General features: G+C 38.7%; 1 protein-coding gene across 2 annotated transcripts; it reads left to right on the top strand.

Moving 5' to 3' along the window:
- Nucleotides 1-146: 146 nt before the first annotated feature.
- Nucleotides 147-14,981, top strand: gxylt1b (glucoside xylosyltransferase 1b). Of its 2 annotated transcripts, XR_006009339.1 has the most exons (8): nt 147-1,763; nt 2,496-2,706; nt 2,843-2,974; nt 3,058-3,309; nt 3,439-3,562; nt 6,764-6,936; nt 9,933-10,827; nt 14,971-14,981. XR_006009339.1 is itself a non-coding variant. In XM_041978019.1 (7 exons), the coding sequence occupies exons 1-7, from the start codon at nt 1,570-1,572 to the stop codon at nt 10,092-10,094; spliced, it is 1,248 nt and encodes a 415-aa protein (XP_041833953.1). In that variant the 5' UTR covers nt 147-1,569; the 3' UTR covers nt 10,095-11,244. The 2 variants fall into 2 exon arrangements, 1 of the variants encoding a protein (XP_041833953.1); XM_041978019.1 differs by lacking the exon at nt 14,971-14,981 and having other exon boundaries at nt 9,933-11,244.
- Nucleotides 14,982-16,278: the final 1,297 nt, after the last annotated feature.

Raw genomic sequence — 16,278 nt, 5'->3', positions numbered from 1 at the left:
CAGGCTGTGTCTCTTAGCTTGTAAGTATTGTTTAATGTGTTTTCTCTTTTGTTCACTACTCTAGCTGGGACTAGGCGTGTGAACTGAGGAAGAACTGTTCTGATAAACATTGGTGGGAAAAAGGGAAAGGACACATAACATGTTGGTGTCACTTATTGATAGTTTTTTTCCCCACTTTACCATGCTTATTTGTTAAAATGTATGAACTTAGTTATTACATGTCTGAAGAAAGAAATAACAAATGTTCAAACCAGAAAAACGTCTCTTTCTTACGCAAGCAGTTCCTACCTCCTCATCATTTTTCCTGACATGCAGGTGCATGCAAGTCTGTCTAAGGTGTTGGTGTGTTTATAACTAAATGTAAGGTTCAGAGTTTTTATTATAGTCCAACCCTGAGTTAAGCTAAATAATATTTATAAGGTAGAGTTCTTCAACTCTGGTCCTCAAAGACCACTGTCCTACATGTTTTAGTTGTTTCCCTGCTTTTACTCACTTGGCCCAAATGAACTCCCAGGGAGAATTTAGAAACACTAATCATCCCAACAATGTTTCTGGGCTGTGGCAGGATGCTGGAGTACCTAAAGAGAAGCCATGCTTGCAAACTCCACACACACAGAGAAAAACTTTGTTGTTATAGAAAACAAAAACCACAAACAAAGCAGAAAAACATAATATGGATAACTAACCCAAACAGCACAGCTAGATTTTAGAATAAATAACAAAAACACAAAACCAAACACTTAAGATGGAAAACAGCCATTTTCATATTTAATAAAATACTTGTGTTTTTGCTGCATTCTTTGGTTTTGATGTGTTTTACACTTGGGCCCTCTCCAGTTACACACACGCACGAACCGCGTTCCCACACTTAATGAAAATTTAACTGACGTCCAGGTTTGTTTGACAATTGAATCAAGTCAATAAAGAGCACCCTTAAAGCCGCACTGAATGAGCCTTTTCAGAGGTAAGACCTATTCACTTTTCGCTCCCACCCTTCCCCCACAGAAGTTCTCGGCCTCCTGCTTCTGTTGCACGAGCTGCATCAGGTTCACGGACAGATTAGAGAGAAGAACCGGAAGTCTCGTTTGCAACCTTCAAAATAAAGATGCGTTTATTTATTTATTATTTATTACGCTGACCTGACCAGAGTAAATAATATTTGCTTTTGACTTTTTCCTCACGAGAGACTTTACCATCGTGGTCAGTTTCCAGGTAGAAGAATGAAGGTTTTTGTTTTTTATTTATTTATTTTTTGGAGAGGTGCTTGTTGCAGAGGAAAAGTAAAATAAAATGGTATGCCTGTAAATTGTATTTTCTGTTAACAACATGAAACTATGGATTCATCCTGCTTTGTAGTAACAGTTTAGACTGGTCTTAGTGTGACACAGTTGCAGAGCCTCAGCACGACCATCAGATGGCGACATTATCACAGCTGCCATAGTCATAGAAGAGTTATTTTCTGAACGTTAACCGGAAGTTCTTCATGATGGCGTCTAGCTTCGCAGCCAGTCCATAACGACAGTTTCTCTGTCATGACTTCAGCTTTGAGATTTGCTTCCAAACTTCATTATGCGGCGTTACATACGTGCACTAATATTGTGCACGGTGTTTGCCGTGTTTTCGGGTTTATATGTGTACAGTAAGCTGTTTTTCTCGGACGTGCCGGTCGGAGCGAAGAGAGTTTTCATTTCACCGAAAGACCCCGGCGTCAGGCGAGGGGCCGCGGACAAAACTGGGCCCCAAAATCCTCACCGGCATAATAGGTAGAACTGGATATTCGGGATTTTTATGGGCTGAAGTTGAAATTATAAACGTTTATGTTGAAAATGTTACATTAAACGGGGGTAGATACGTTGGGGGCCATCGCACCAACACCAGGGATGTATTGGAATGTGGCATATACTGAACGGTCTCGCGCAGACTGAACTTAATACAAATGAGCTGTAGTGTGTAATCTGATGAGGGCGCGAGACCTGCTCAGGTGTGTGGTTACTTCTGATTCTGCCCTTTTTCTTATTTTATAAACCCATGCTAAAGCTGGTGCAGAGGAAACACCCGTATGCCCACAACCAACACAAGTGTTTAATGGTTGGAAAGTTTTCATGAATTTTTTTGAGTGTGCAGAAACATGATGTGTTACGCCAGGTAGTTGCTAGATATTTGTTTTCAAAACTGTATCAGCTGATACAGGTGTGAATCAGCTGAAGTTCAATGGAGGATGCAACAATTGACATACCCCTTACAGAGGTCATTTGTTGCTTTTAGCAAGACCTAATTGTTTATTTATGAAGGAATGCATCTTAAAGTATTTAAAAGCAGGGTTTCCTATGACCGAAAAATATGGGAGTAATTTGAAATATTTCAATATATTATGAGTTGGTATTATTCAGGTCTGTATCTCCCATTCAAACATAGTGTCCAGCTTGACAGTTCATGTTCAGTCGCATTCAGATGCAGCATTTTGAGACACACTCCAACTCTGTCCCTTCCTTCAGGTACATCATGCGCCAGCGCGGTCAGATGGAAACTGCTGGTAATGGTGTTAAGAACAGACCAGGGCCTCCAATGCACCTGGCTGTGGTGGCCTGCGGGGAGAGGCTGGAGGAGACTCTCAACATGATCAAGTCTGCTGTGCTTTTCAGCATCAAACAACTCTACCTGCACATCTTTGCTGAGGATCAGCTCCACGCCAGCTTCATGGAAGCTGTGAGAAGGAATTTTAAAAAATGTTTTTCAGTAGTCCAAGCCTTAATACCTAAAAAATTGATGAGCAAATGTGTTTTGGGTGTGTGCGGTCCTTACTCAAGTCCTTAGACTTGACTTTTTGCCGTTTGTGTTGCAGTTGGAGTCGTGGTCTGGTTTAGTTCGCTCCAGGTTTAACTACAGCATCTACTCCATCAGTTTCCCCAATGAGAATGCAGCAGAGTGGAAGAAACTCTTCAAACCCTGTGCTTCTCAGAGACTCTTCCTTCCCGTGAGTTTCTCACAGTCACAAAATTTGTGCCAGTATGTTATTCTCATATTATTTGTGTTACTTAATTCTTTTGTGCTTTGCAGCTGATCTTAAAGGACGTCGACTCGATCGTGTATGTCGACTCAGATATCCTCTTCCTGCAGCCTCTAGATCGTTTATGGGGCTTCCTGTCCAAGTTTAATTCCTCTCAGCTGGCTGCTATGGCCCCGGAGCATGAGGAATCCCGCATTGCCTGGTACAACCGCTTCGCCCGGCACCCATTCTATGGAAGGACGGGCATCAACTCGGGCGTTATGCTGATGAACATGACGAGAATGAGGAGCGCATTCTTCAAGGTGAGGTTGAATGTGTTGATGTGCTACTTTTTATCAACCACAAGATGTCCTCCTTCCGCTGTGGTGTGGTATGCTGTACGCTGAAATCCCAGAAGTTTGACTCTTGTATTTGCTGGTCCTTGTCGACAGAATGATATGACATCAGTGGAGCTGCATTGGGAAGAGCTGCTGATGCCTTTACTCCAGAAATATAAACTCAATATAACCTGGGGAGACCAGGACCTCCTTAATATCATTTTTCACCACAACCCCGGTAAGACTGCACCCATTGAGACCCATATGAATAAACGTATTATTGCTATTATTATATATTAGTACTACTGTAAGTATCATGATCCCCGTTGCATCATTATTACTGCCTAGTTTCATTATAATATGAATAATGAATCTGTTATTACACACTGAGGTATGGAGAAGTCGTAGGATTTATTTTGAATTTGCTTATTCCCTCTCCTTTTGAACAAGGCATTTTTGTTATGATTTTTTTTCTCCTTTATGTTTAAACTCAAAGATATAGTATAGACTGACTGGCCACTGTATTAGGTTCAATTCCTTGTTAACACAAATGGCTAGCCAGCCAGTCCCATGGCATCATTTAAGTTTGTAGACATCATCAAGATGATGAAGTTGAAACTGAGCATGTGAGCGGGGAAGTGAGCTGCAGTTGTATAGATCAAAAATGTCTTGTTGATGTCAGAGGAGAATGAGCAGACTGGTTGGAGATTATAGAAAGGAAACAGTAACTCAAATAGCCACCGGTTGCAACCAAGATATGCAGAACAGCATCTCTGAATGCACAACACGTACCACCTTGAAGCAGATGGGCTACAGCTAGGCCTGTCACGATAACAAATTTAGCTGTACGATAAATTTTCTCAGAAATTATCGGGATAAACGATAATATTGCGCAAAGCGCTAATGTGTCATTTTGAGACCATTCTCAACTAATATAATGACATATGCCATAATAATGCAAGTACACATTTTCAAAGATCAATAAACTAAATAAATAAAAGCGCCTTTTCACATACGCCGGGACGCCGGCCCAAAAGTAATGCGGCCCACTGGGAATCCTCCCAAACCTCTCGATTAGCCGGCATTGCTCTTAATGTGTATTTTGTCAAATACGCTAGTATATAGGCTGACTCTATTTGCGTAATGTGCCTGCGGATTACAGGGGTTATTACGGTAGACCAGGAAGTGGGGGCTTTGTACTGACCTCGTAAGCTAGAATGTGTGTGTTCTGCTTACATGTGGGGAGCAGCGAAATGATAAAAGAGGAGGTGCTTGCATCTATTATTTCTCCATTCGACTTATTTACATATTTCAGCATGAGAATCGGAGGTTTAGCGCAAGAGCGTGAGAAGCCACTTAAATACGCAAGTCTCACGGCCATTGCGTGTTGGCAGCCCTGCAAAACAAATGCGGCTTACCGGCTCGTGCTGCAACATGCTGCTGTCAAGTATGACACCAGAGAGATCACTCCGCAAGAAACCAGAGCGTTTAGTCGAAATACTCCATAGTGAAACCTATTGTCATACACAGTCTATGGTAAAGGGGGGACTAATAAAAATTATCGCGGCCGGCAAACTTATCGTGCTCTTATTTTCTTATCGTTCAATTAATTGACTTATTGCTTATCGCGACAGGCCTAGCTACAGCAGCAGAAGACCACACTCTTGTGCCATTTCTGTTTGCTAAGAACAGGAAACTGAGGCCAAAATTTGCACAGGCTCACCAAAATTGGACAAAAGAAGATTGGATAAAACATTTCTTGGTCTGACGGGTCTAGATTTAAGCTGAAACATTCTGATGAAAGGGTCAGAATCTGGTGTAAATAAAAAAAAAATGCATGAATCCATCCTGCTTTGTAGCAGCAGTTGAGGCTAGAGGGGGAATAGTCTAAGGGATATTTTCTTGGCATACTTTGGGGCCCTTAGTACCAGTTGAGCATGAATTATATATCACAGCCTACTCGAGTATTGTTGCTGACCATGTCCATCTCTTATGACCACAGTGTAGTATCTTCTGATGCTACTTCCATGAGGATAATGCACCATGTCACAAAGCTCAAATCATCTCCACCTGCTTTCTTGGACATGACATCGAGTTAATTATACTCCAATCCCAGGATGCAAACACTTTGTTTCTTACACCTGGGCTAGTTGTTCAAAAGATTAAATCCGGATAAAAGTTATCTGGATCTGGATTGGATCAAGTCTTGAAAATGGGTTGTTCAAAAGCAAGGATTCTGTAACTTATTATATCACATAATCCAGTCTTGGATTTTATCTGGATCAAACCTTCAGTTTGTGTTGTTCAAAAGTTTTAGGTCTTATAGGGACATATTTGATCCAGAAAGGCTGTATTATTCTGATCCCAGGAGAAGAGTGGATTTAGTGTGGATTCCAGGAGCAAAATATAATAAATCTAATTTAAAACTGGTCAGATAATATGTTTGCCATCACAAAGAAAAATAGATAAAGCAGCAGTTTCCCTATTAAACCTGTCAGTACAGTCAAATGAAAAATGGTAAAAAAAAAAAAAAAATTAATTATCCCTTTAAATAATTTTCAGTATCAGATTAAAATTATTTCAATTTAATTTTAATTTCTCACTAATAACTACAGTGACGCAGTTCAAAATAAATACAAACAATTGCATCTCCTGTCAGTCCCTCATTCTGGGACATTGCAGGAGAATTATCTGGGTCTTCAACAGACTTCAGTTGCATCATAATCTCAAGTCATGAATAAAAAGTTTTGTACTTTTATCTATTGGACATTTATCGTTTGTTGTGATTTACAACACTTTTTTTTTCATGGGTCAGATGACTGTTTTAAAAAATATATATTTTATTTTCTTTTAGAGTTTGATTTCTTTCTTTTCCAATAAAATCTTTTAGTCCCATTTAGAGCACTTTTTTAATCCAGATTTGGTCATCCTGGAAAGGCTGTGTCTGGGTCAGAGTAATCAAATCCAAAGTTGCTTTTAAAAAAACCAGGATAAAAGTGAGACCAACAACATGATCCTGCATAGTAAAAAAAAAAAAAAGAAAAATGGGTTCAGAATTCCCAAATTTGGAAAACCTTTGAACAACTGGCTGCTGTTGCTCCTGAAGTCAACAGTCATCTCAAGACATTGATGTATAGTTGACAAATCTGCGGCAACTACATGATGCTGTCATGTCAGTATGGACCAAAATCTCAGAGGAATGTTTCCAACACCTTATTGAATCAGTGCCATGAAGAATAAAGACAGTTCTGGAGGGAAATGGGATCCAGCCCAGTAGTAGAAAGGTGGACCTAATAAACTGGCCAGTGAGTGTAAATGTTTTTAAGATATAGATTAAACAGCAGCTTACTGCAGCTATAGGGGTTACTGGAAACCTGGTTTAAACCACTTATTTGTTAAGTGCTCTTTCTCTGTGTGTGCGTGTACCCTGCATTTTCAGAGTTCTTGCTGGAGTTTTCATGCAAGTGGAACTATCGACCGGATCATTGCATCTATGGCAGTAACTGCGCCTCAGCTGAGGAGGATGGCATCTACATATTGCATGGAAACAGAGGAGTTTACCATGACAACAAACAGCCTGCTTTTAGGGCTGTTTATGAGGCCATAAAAAAGGTTGGTATGTTTGTGGAAGTGTGTGGGTTATGCATCCCTTTTATATTGATTCCAGTATGTTGTTGAGCCAGCACTCACACTGGATCAAAGTGCCTCTGGGTAAGTCTTGCATCTGTGCAGCTGTAATGAGAACTCCCTGGTCAGTTATTTTGGCTCAACGATATCAGGTCCCTGTCTAAAAGAAATGAGAAGAGAGCCATTATTGTGATTTCAGAGGTCATTGTGAAAGTATGTATAAAGCCATTTGCTGGAGGATCACAGGATTCATTCCTGTTTTCATTAGTAAGAGAGAAAAGGAGCAGGCGCCTCACTTGTTAAGTCTCAAGGACATATCAAAGTTTATAAAGAGGTCTTGACAAGTTTTTTCAAAGTCTTGTTGGTTTAATTTAGCTCAACATGTGATGAAAAGCCCTTTTATAACCCTAGTTGAACACCTGCTTTCCTCCGCTCCCCGTCACTTTACCCTCCTGGATGAGATTTTGGATTGGTTCTGACCTTAAAGACCCAAAGTGCTTCGGACTCCGATTGTCTGAACCGAGGAACACAAATCTCCACCACATACAGATGGCTGGAGTGAAAGCTAATTTCCCCCATGAGGATATTTATGGGTTGCTTACCCACATTGTAATGATATTGACGACACAAGTGGCGTTTACTTAATGAAGCCATCAACGCCGGGAGTCTCATTGCTTCCTATTGAACATAGATCAGGCTGATGGCTTATTTGGATGCAGTTAAGACTGACTTTATAGGACAGGATCAATTACAGTACTAGACACACATGTTCTTGTACAGTGTGCTGGCACAGCTCAAACATTTTTCTCCAACAGCAATACTTCTATAGATTTGTGATCAACTCTGGTTTGCTAGGAGGATGCAGGCTTATGGATAAATTTTCTGTTTGGTTAATATCTTGGGACAGACCAACTCATCTTTTTCATCTCTAGGCTGTACTTCATGCTATACAGTACTGCTGGCATGGCAGTACTTCAGAGGGAGGGTTCAGAAAAGTGCTGGTGAAAAAAAAGCAGAGCATTAACAAACTATTTGTTCTTATGATTTCTATCAACTTGGAGGATATCTGAAAGATTGCAAATACTAGAAACAATACAACAGAGCCCTAGACAGGCTTACAGTACATTAGCATGTATAATCTAATAGGAGTTGGGTCTTTTTTTTATCTACTAATAAGGCTGCACAGAACAACATACATTGGCAAAGACTAGTTGGAGTTAAAAGGGGGAGACAGATGGTGAGGTGGTTTTAAAATAAGGAAAGTTTCTAGAAAGAGAGGCAACACAGGTCTGCTAAAAGAGTGCTTGCTGCTTGGAGAGCACAGATATACTGTGGCTGAGGGCTAATTTCTGACAAGGAACTGGTGTGTAGTCAGGTGTGGTAACACAGCCCAATACAGAATATTTTACTTGGAAAAAGTTTATTTCGGTGTAAACTGTCTGGCCCAGACTAAAAACATCCTGACTACTCACCTCTTTTTTTTAAATTAAACATTTTTATTACATGAATTGAATTTAGGATTTTGCATTAAAAACAGGTTACTCAGTCTATGAAAATAAGTCCAAAACAAGGATAAGCCAACCCAACAAATGTGTAGACCATTAACATGATGTGTGCAAGACTGACCAATTCCACGAAGCTTAATTAGATTCCAAATATAGCCCTGTTTGGGTTAATGTGAGGAAAATGCTGTTTAGATGGTCTTATCAATAGGAAAGTTTTAATGGGGCTAATATTGATATGCCGCCACGACTGCAAACACAGCCACTGATTTAAAAAAAAGCTGCTTCACAGATGATTTGATCCATGCAGCTCAGTGAGGCTTGAACTGAAGTAAAGGTGCCTATAAGCAAGAAACACACTAAAGATGGCTGTTGTGTAGGAGAGGACTGATCAGCTCTGAAATATAACCAATACCATAAACGACAAATGCACTTCATTGCAAATCCCAAATGTCCTGCACGTCTCTGATTATCCAGTATAACGTTGCTGTCGGGCAAAAACCTCCTATGTCCAAAATTTGTGATTTTCTTTTTCATTTATAAATTAGTACTATTGGTCACCCTTTATGTCTGTCTGTAGTTTTACAAATATTTAACCAAAGATATATGATGTAAAACACAATACCAAGTTTGGTTCATCCTTCCTGATTAATGCTTAACCCAGGATCATTATTCCAGCTGTTAATCTCTCCCAGTAAAGTGGAAGCAAACTGTTCCTGCTCTGCATCTTTAGACAAAGAAACAGGGACACTGTCAGCTCTGTTCCCCCAGTCTAGTGTCTCAAGCAGACCGCTGCAGCCTGTCCGTCATGCGGCCCCTCCTCCCTCCCGCCGCTGCAAAAAGCAGCAGTTAATTTTTACAGCCAGCGGTAGGTTTGGAGTTGGAGCCTGCGCACCAGCAGTGCCCCATCAGCCGCACAAAATCAATACAGCAACTGTAAATGCTGCTTTGCGATCAGCGGGTGTGTATAAGTATGTGCTCATAAAAACGCCATTCTTTTTGTGACCCAATATCAAGAACCCAACTGGAAGCAAATGAGCTGGCATAAAAGATGTTAATTCCTCTTTGATTTCCTCAGAGCATTGTAAAGGCTGCTTCATTATTGGGAAGACATGAAACTTCTACTGCAATTTCTGCTTATTACTGGGCTGTAATTCTATAGCATTAAAGTGGCTCCTGCACTGTGGAGAGCTTTATGTTTAGCCTGGCTGACCGGTTAGATTCAGTGTCCCGAAGGACATCAGCTTGCCTTAACAATTTAGTTTATTTAATTTATTCCAGAAAAGAAATCCTTGGAGTCTTAAGTTGCGGTAGTATAATTAATTTAGCCTTGCAGGATAAAACTATTTGGATGCATTAAAATAGTTATATTCAGTAATACAGTAGAACATTTTAAGAGATATTTAGCTTTTTACTGTGCACTTTGTCAAAGTTTTACTTTAGAAACTCATAAAGAAATCTAACATTTTCTCATTGCAGTACACTTTTGGCACAGACCCCATCTCTTCTTTGTTGGACCCTTTAAAGAAGGAACTGCTGAAGACAACACACACTTATTGTGGCAAATCCCACATGCTTTTCACTAAAACACTGACAAACAGTCTGGCGAACATCAGTAGGAAAGCTCCGCACGAACAGTGACGAGACAGAGGCAGAAAAGCAGGACCATGCTGCAGCCTAACTTCCACCTCAAGCTAGTCTGCCTAGACCAGACTTGTTTTGTTATTTTTGAACAAAACAGCTGCAATGTGGTAAACAAGTTTGTATCTGACAGCCTGACAAAGCTGTTCAACCGTACCATTTTCAGACAGCTTGCAGACAACTACGGTGTGAAGCTGTGAAGTTCTTTTGGAGAACAGCTGCTCAGTAAGACAGCTGGGATTGTGTAAGACTGAGCCTAATAAGCACTCACCTTTTGTGTTAGCTCTGAATAAAAACATGATGTAAATCCCCGAAACCTACTTCAACTGGAGTGATGAACACAGAATCATATTTGTTATTGATATATACAAGGATTTTCTTTTTCTTCCAGATGTTTCATTACCAAATTTATTTCCAGTAAGCTTCTTCTGTGTATCACTTTCTTCTTCACGTACTTTTGGTTACTAACTGAATGTGCCAAAGCTAAGAAGAGTCGTGCTGGACTTTCCATATTGGAGAATTTATTGAATCTTGTGAAACACTCTTATTTAAAAGAGGTAATAACTGCAACAGAGCTGGACAGGTTTTCTGCAAGAAGTTTGCACTGCACCATTTTTTCTTCTTTTTTTAATCTTATAGAAACCACTCAAAGATTTAAGAGAATATGTATAAAAGTCAAATTTTAGGACTTTAATTAAGTCATTTAACTTGGGATTATTTTGATATGTTTGATGTGTCAAAATGTTTGTTCTGTTCCCCTGAAAAAGCTGTTTTGACTCAATGTCTGTCTACATATTTGACGTCAGGGCATAACTCCACTTTTGTTTTATTTTAAATTAACGTGGATTTCAAAAATGTTTATTTAGTTATTTTTTTTATATCTAGAATTGTTACAGTTTAGACATGCAAAAATATGGAGAATGTGAATTTAAGCATATGATACTGTAGCTGTATATGTTAACATAACCGGGTATTGAAAGATGACTGAATGTGTGAATAAGCTATGAGTTCTCCAATGCCAAAGAATTTTTTATGTCAGTAATGACAGTTTCTTTACAGTTGAATGTATTTGAAATGAGTGTGGTTGCAAGATAGGTCATGTAACATTTCTGTGCATATTTGTGTTTTTACATTAAATACCATTAAATACCATTTCAGTTTGGTGTGTTTTTGTGCAGCAGTTTGGTATTTAACAACCAGAGGGCAGCATTTTTTTATATCTCCACCAGTGTACAGACAAAAGTGAGTGTTTTTAAAGAGAGAAAAGGATTAAATATGAAGAATATAAATTAATGTTGATATAAAATTTAGATAAATAAGATAAGATGAAAACATATTTCAGTTTTCTGTTTTTTATCAAGATGAGGCATCTTCGTTGGCTTCATGAAGACCTCTGGAGCCATAAATGGACAATTGTATACCACACCTCTAAAGTTGAAGATTGATAGAGTGTTTTCAACACCTCGTTGGACAGATCAATGGACTTGCCAGTAATCTATGACTGGGCCACCCGATGTTTCACTGTTCCTGCTTCGGTTCTGAGGTGCTCATAAAGTGTAAGTGATGGACCAATAACGCAGCTCTATAGGTGTCCATCTATGATGCCGCATGCCATTGACTACAGGGGATGAGTTTATGCTTATTCCCATTAGGTGGGGTATACAATTGTCCATTTATGGCTCCAGAGGTAGTTTGATTCATTGCACCAGAAATGTCCTTCATTCATCACTATATATCCATATGAGAGCTTATCAATTACTGCTATTGACCCATGCGCCTGAAAGCAACATGTAACAAGCCTTGTCCCCAGAGATGGGGAGGGAGACAATGGTTTGAATCGTGTCTCATGTTAATAGTCCATCCTCCAAGGTTCCATTTTCCTGAAACTGTATGTTATGTTGTTATAAATATCTCAGAATATTTTTCTTTTGTGCACTCATGGCTACAAGAGAAACTGTTCTGAATAAATTTGTGACCTCCAGCTTTCAGAGAGGGTTGAGTGGAAGATGCAGGGAAAGTGGGGACACTGCAGGATAATTAAATATACGTGTGTCCATGTGTGGGTGTTCATGATGGACAAAGAGAAATAATAGAAAAAAAAAGTAAGGTTAGCCCTTTTTTTTTGCTATTGTCACTGGACACAGCGTTGAAGAGGAGAGATGAGTGAACAGTGGGAGGGCAGAGAAAAGGCTGATGGGAGTGTGTTTGTGATGAAAGAAAAGAAAAAGGCCATCATAGCCGATATAGCAATTAGGGTACTTTGTAGATTCAAAGCTGGATCTTTTTGGAGGTTGCATGAAAACAGAGTTGAACCTCTGAATGGTTTCATCAAAAGAAAACAAGCAGAGACATTTTTAGAGAAAATGTAATGCATTTGCTAATGTAGTCTCATTCAAGCTACAAAAAAACAAACCAAAAAATAAATAAATAAATAAAACAGCTATTGGAGAGCCCCTTTTAGAGAAGTTCATTTTCTCCTGTGGATAAACAGTTTGATAAGTCCAGCATGAACAGTCTGTCTTTAATATTCATTCAATATTATATTAGTGCAAGGTAGGTAGGCAATAGGATCAATAACAAGCAGCCATGTTATTAGAGTTTAGTCCAAACCAAAGTGGGTCACAGGTTAATATCCTTTGCATCCTTTATGTAGTGCCCCTTATTAGGCAAAAACATCTCTTTGGCTAATTTACCAAAAACGTAATTAATTTACAATCATATGGATCTTGTCATAAAGAGAAGATTGTTAGCCTTATTTTGCAGAAAATCACATCCAAACCGAGCCAAGTTTTTTCTTTACTTTAATATCTCTCCAAGCAGGTAAAAAGGAGGTCTGGTCTAGAAAGACTCCAAGTCCTTTTTCGGATTTGGAATTTTAAATGTAAGGAAAACAGGTTACAAAAACAATTCAGTGAAATGGTGGAAATATTAGGAATGGCTAATAAATGCCTGGATGTCCAGAGAAATAATTTGTGAGCCATAAGAATCGAGTGAATGTCCAATCATGTAGAAAAGCCAACTGATGAACAGTGTTAAGTTTGGAAGTGTCCACCATCTGTATAACACGTTGGAGGTAGCATGATTGATCTATCGATCGATAAATAATAATAATAATAATAATAATAGATAAAGAGAGAGAAAAGAGAGAGTTTATATTATTTGGTGTTTCAGTTTCACCAGCAATAATTTGGAAGCAGCAGTACTACTAGGTTTAGCAAAAGCTAATCACTGAAGCATAACATGGTCCATTTTATTAACATAGCAAGTCTTGATGAAAAAATGTGAGTGGGGGGGCCGTGCTCCAGTAGTGCCCTATGCATAGTAATGCCCCAGCCCCTGAAACTGACTCCTCCACTTTGGAAGTACCAAATCAAGTTGTTTCAATGTCCAAAAAACATGTAGACTAAGCAATAGATGAATGCTGATCTGTGAAGCTGCAACCATAAAACCAAATAATGGTTTTATGCCTGAAAGATGCTACAGCTCTAATAGAGCGAAGAGGAACTGTACAAGTCTCTGTGGTTTCATTATTCTGTCTTTATTTCACTTCTGCAGCTCTGAAAGAGTTCAAATTGTTCTTTTGAGCCCAGTGAGTTTTTGTTTTATGGTTAACTAATGGTCTATAAAAGAGTAAATTATTCATTAAGCCTTATTAAAGCAATCATTGAATTTTAAAATCTCTTTCAATGTGTGTCCTATTGGAAAAAGGAAACTATTTCATCATGGGTTATGAGAACTTTGTGCTTATATTTGTGCTTTGAAGTTTCTCTTTTTTATGTGGATTTGCACACAGAAAGGCAAAGCAGTATCTACGTAAGTCTTTTCTACACACTTTTCTTTTTAAGTCTTACATACACACAATATAGTGCACAAACAAACACACACACACGCACAGCTAATGACGCTAGGTTTAACTTCTGCTCTGCAATCTAGCATGCATGTCATACCCATACTTCTAGACAAAACAGCAGGGGGTCATTTACATGCTGTAATACAGTCTACATGTCACTGCTGCAGCAGATGAGAGGCCCAAACGTCCCCTACAAACAGAATGTAATGTTTTGCAAGTCTTTTTTTTTTAAATGCGTGTGACTGCAGGGTATGTTTGATGCCCACTGAGGTGGAATGCAACATCTTTGCTCACGTTAACACTGAATTTGCTTCAGTGATCCGTTCAGAAGAAAGACTGTCAGAAAGACTGGCAGGTATTTTAGCAGATTGCTTTATTTGACTCACAGCTTATTTACTGCGAGTGTTTGTCAGGCTCTACACAGCTAATGCCATGAAGCCAAGCCAAATTATATTTATTTAGCTCTGGGAGAAATTGTGTTGCTATAAGCTTTGCATCAGGCTTTCAGAATTTAATATTTTCTTTTCCAGTCTCTTGATTTTACTTTTCTATCTTTTTTTCTAATACTCTCTTATACTCCTAAACACCTGTCTTCACACATAATTTCTACAAGAATCCCTTTGAAATCCACCTCAGTGATTGACCCACTTTCTAATGTCTGATTTCTGTTTATTTCTGTACCAAGAAGGAAGAAAAAAAAAGATTTTCCCTACTGCAACTACAAAAATTCACGGAGAGATTTTCCTTGGAGCGGGATGCTCAAGAAATAGCAACAAAGAATTTTCAAGGATTTAGATGCAGCTGTACCCTTAAACATGTTAGAAATACCCACTTGAGTTTGTGCCTACTTTTAAGTGCTGGCCTTGGGGATACAAGCTGCTTTGCTTTGCACCTCACCATGGGCACACCAGGTAAAAACAAGGCTGCTACAGTGCAGAGCTGTATCCATAAGAACATAATTGTCTTTTAAAGTATGAGGTAATTGAGGTGCTGCTTGCAAAAAATAAACAAATAAAATAAAATGAGGTTCAGAAAGGTTTTGAAGTGTTTTGAGAGGTATATAAAAGCAAGAATATGTCAAAAGTACTGGCCAGTTTCATGGTTCCTTCCATAAGCTGCTCTTGCATCTTAATAGTAGAGCTAAAGAGTGAAGCTGCTGCTAGCGAGGGCTAATAAAATTTCAACAGTATTCCACTTTTGTGCATGCTCTTATTATTTATTTATTTATAATGTAGCTACTTAGATTTGCTAAGGAGGAGAGTCTTTCAAAAGATTTCTAAACTTCACTGAGCCATGCTAGCTTATGTTATCCTGTTACAAAGATCTTACACTGGATCATTAAAAACAAAGTTAAAAGTAGGATTCAGGTTAAATAGTTTCTATAACTTTAAATATTCACTTTTATATGAAGTATAGGATCAGTAAGTACACTTTTGAGGTCATGCTTAGCAAATGTTTTAGCTATGACTCAAGCTAGGCTGGCAATTAGCTAGTCCTGTTATTACCATGGCACTGACGTTTATAGGTAATTTTGCTAGCAAGGAAGAAACTCTACAGTCTCTCAGCCTTTCTGTCATTTTCTCCTGGTGGCTTATTCTACATTACAACAAGAGAGGGAAGTAAATATCCTGCAGCTTGAAAAGCTTTTTCCCCCACAGGCCACCAATATATGAATATATGCTTAGTGAAACTGTTAAAAATGAAAAACAAGGTTGATTTTACTCATTCGTATTACCAGGGTAAAGACATAAAGACTACATTACCAAGCCATCATTTGTCTGTGAAGGGTTTTCTGAATTTTTAATCCATGGATGTTTCATATTCATTCTCCTAAGTGATTGAAAATGCTGCAGAGAGTAATAGGAAGTAGCAAGAGGGATTATAATTTTTTAGTTTTACATTACCATGGCAGCCTGTAAAATCCAGAATTTAAAAGCTATGTCTTAACACGCAAAACTGCTGACAACCAAGCTTCATTGTGTCTTGGTTTAGCTATCAGGTTTTTGGCTGTGGAGACCTAGAGCTTTTTAAATCAGGCTAAAATCTCACTTTATTAATAAAACTAAAGTTTGTCATCAACTTTGTGTCTTCTTTCTCTCCCAAGTTGTTATGTTTCTGATCTTCTGTATCAACATGCCAAAATGTTTTATTGTGAGTTCTGTTGTGCTGTCCTTTTATGTCTTATTTTCCCCTCACCCCAACTAAAAGGCTGATGGCTGGCCTCCCCGAGTGTCATACTGCAAATGGTTTTGACTTGTTTTAAAAGGGAGTTTGTTTGTGTCACTTTTTCAGCAAATTCTTGCTCTGAAGGAATTTACTACTGCAAAGTAACTT

The sequence above is a fragment of the Melanotaenia boesemani genome, chromosome 23 (assembly GCF_017639745.1).
Source record: "Melanotaenia boesemani isolate fMelBoe1 chromosome 23, fMelBoe1.pri, whole genome shotgun sequence".
Classification (NCBI taxonomy): domain Eukaryota; kingdom Metazoa; phylum Chordata; class Actinopteri; order Atheriniformes; family Melanotaeniidae; genus Melanotaenia; species Melanotaenia boesemani.
The sequence above is the reverse complement of the archived record's forward strand: the minus strand, read 5'-3'. Positions and strand labels throughout refer to the sequence as shown.

Excerpts from the sequence above, each read along its gene's own strand:
- gxylt1b (XM_041978019.1), top strand. The coding sequence starts at position 1,570 with ATGCGGCGTTACATACGTGCACTAATATTGTGCACGGTGTTTGCCGTG. Across the intron at positions 2,707-2,842 it reads ACGCCAGCTTCATGGAAGCT|TTGGAGTCGTGGTCTGGTTT; the intron begins GTGAGAAGGAAT and ends TTTGTGTTGCAG. Across the intron at positions 3,310-3,438 it reads TGAGGAGCGCATTCTTCAAG|AATGATATGACATCAGTGGA; the intron begins GTGAGGTTGAAT and ends CCTTGTCGACAG.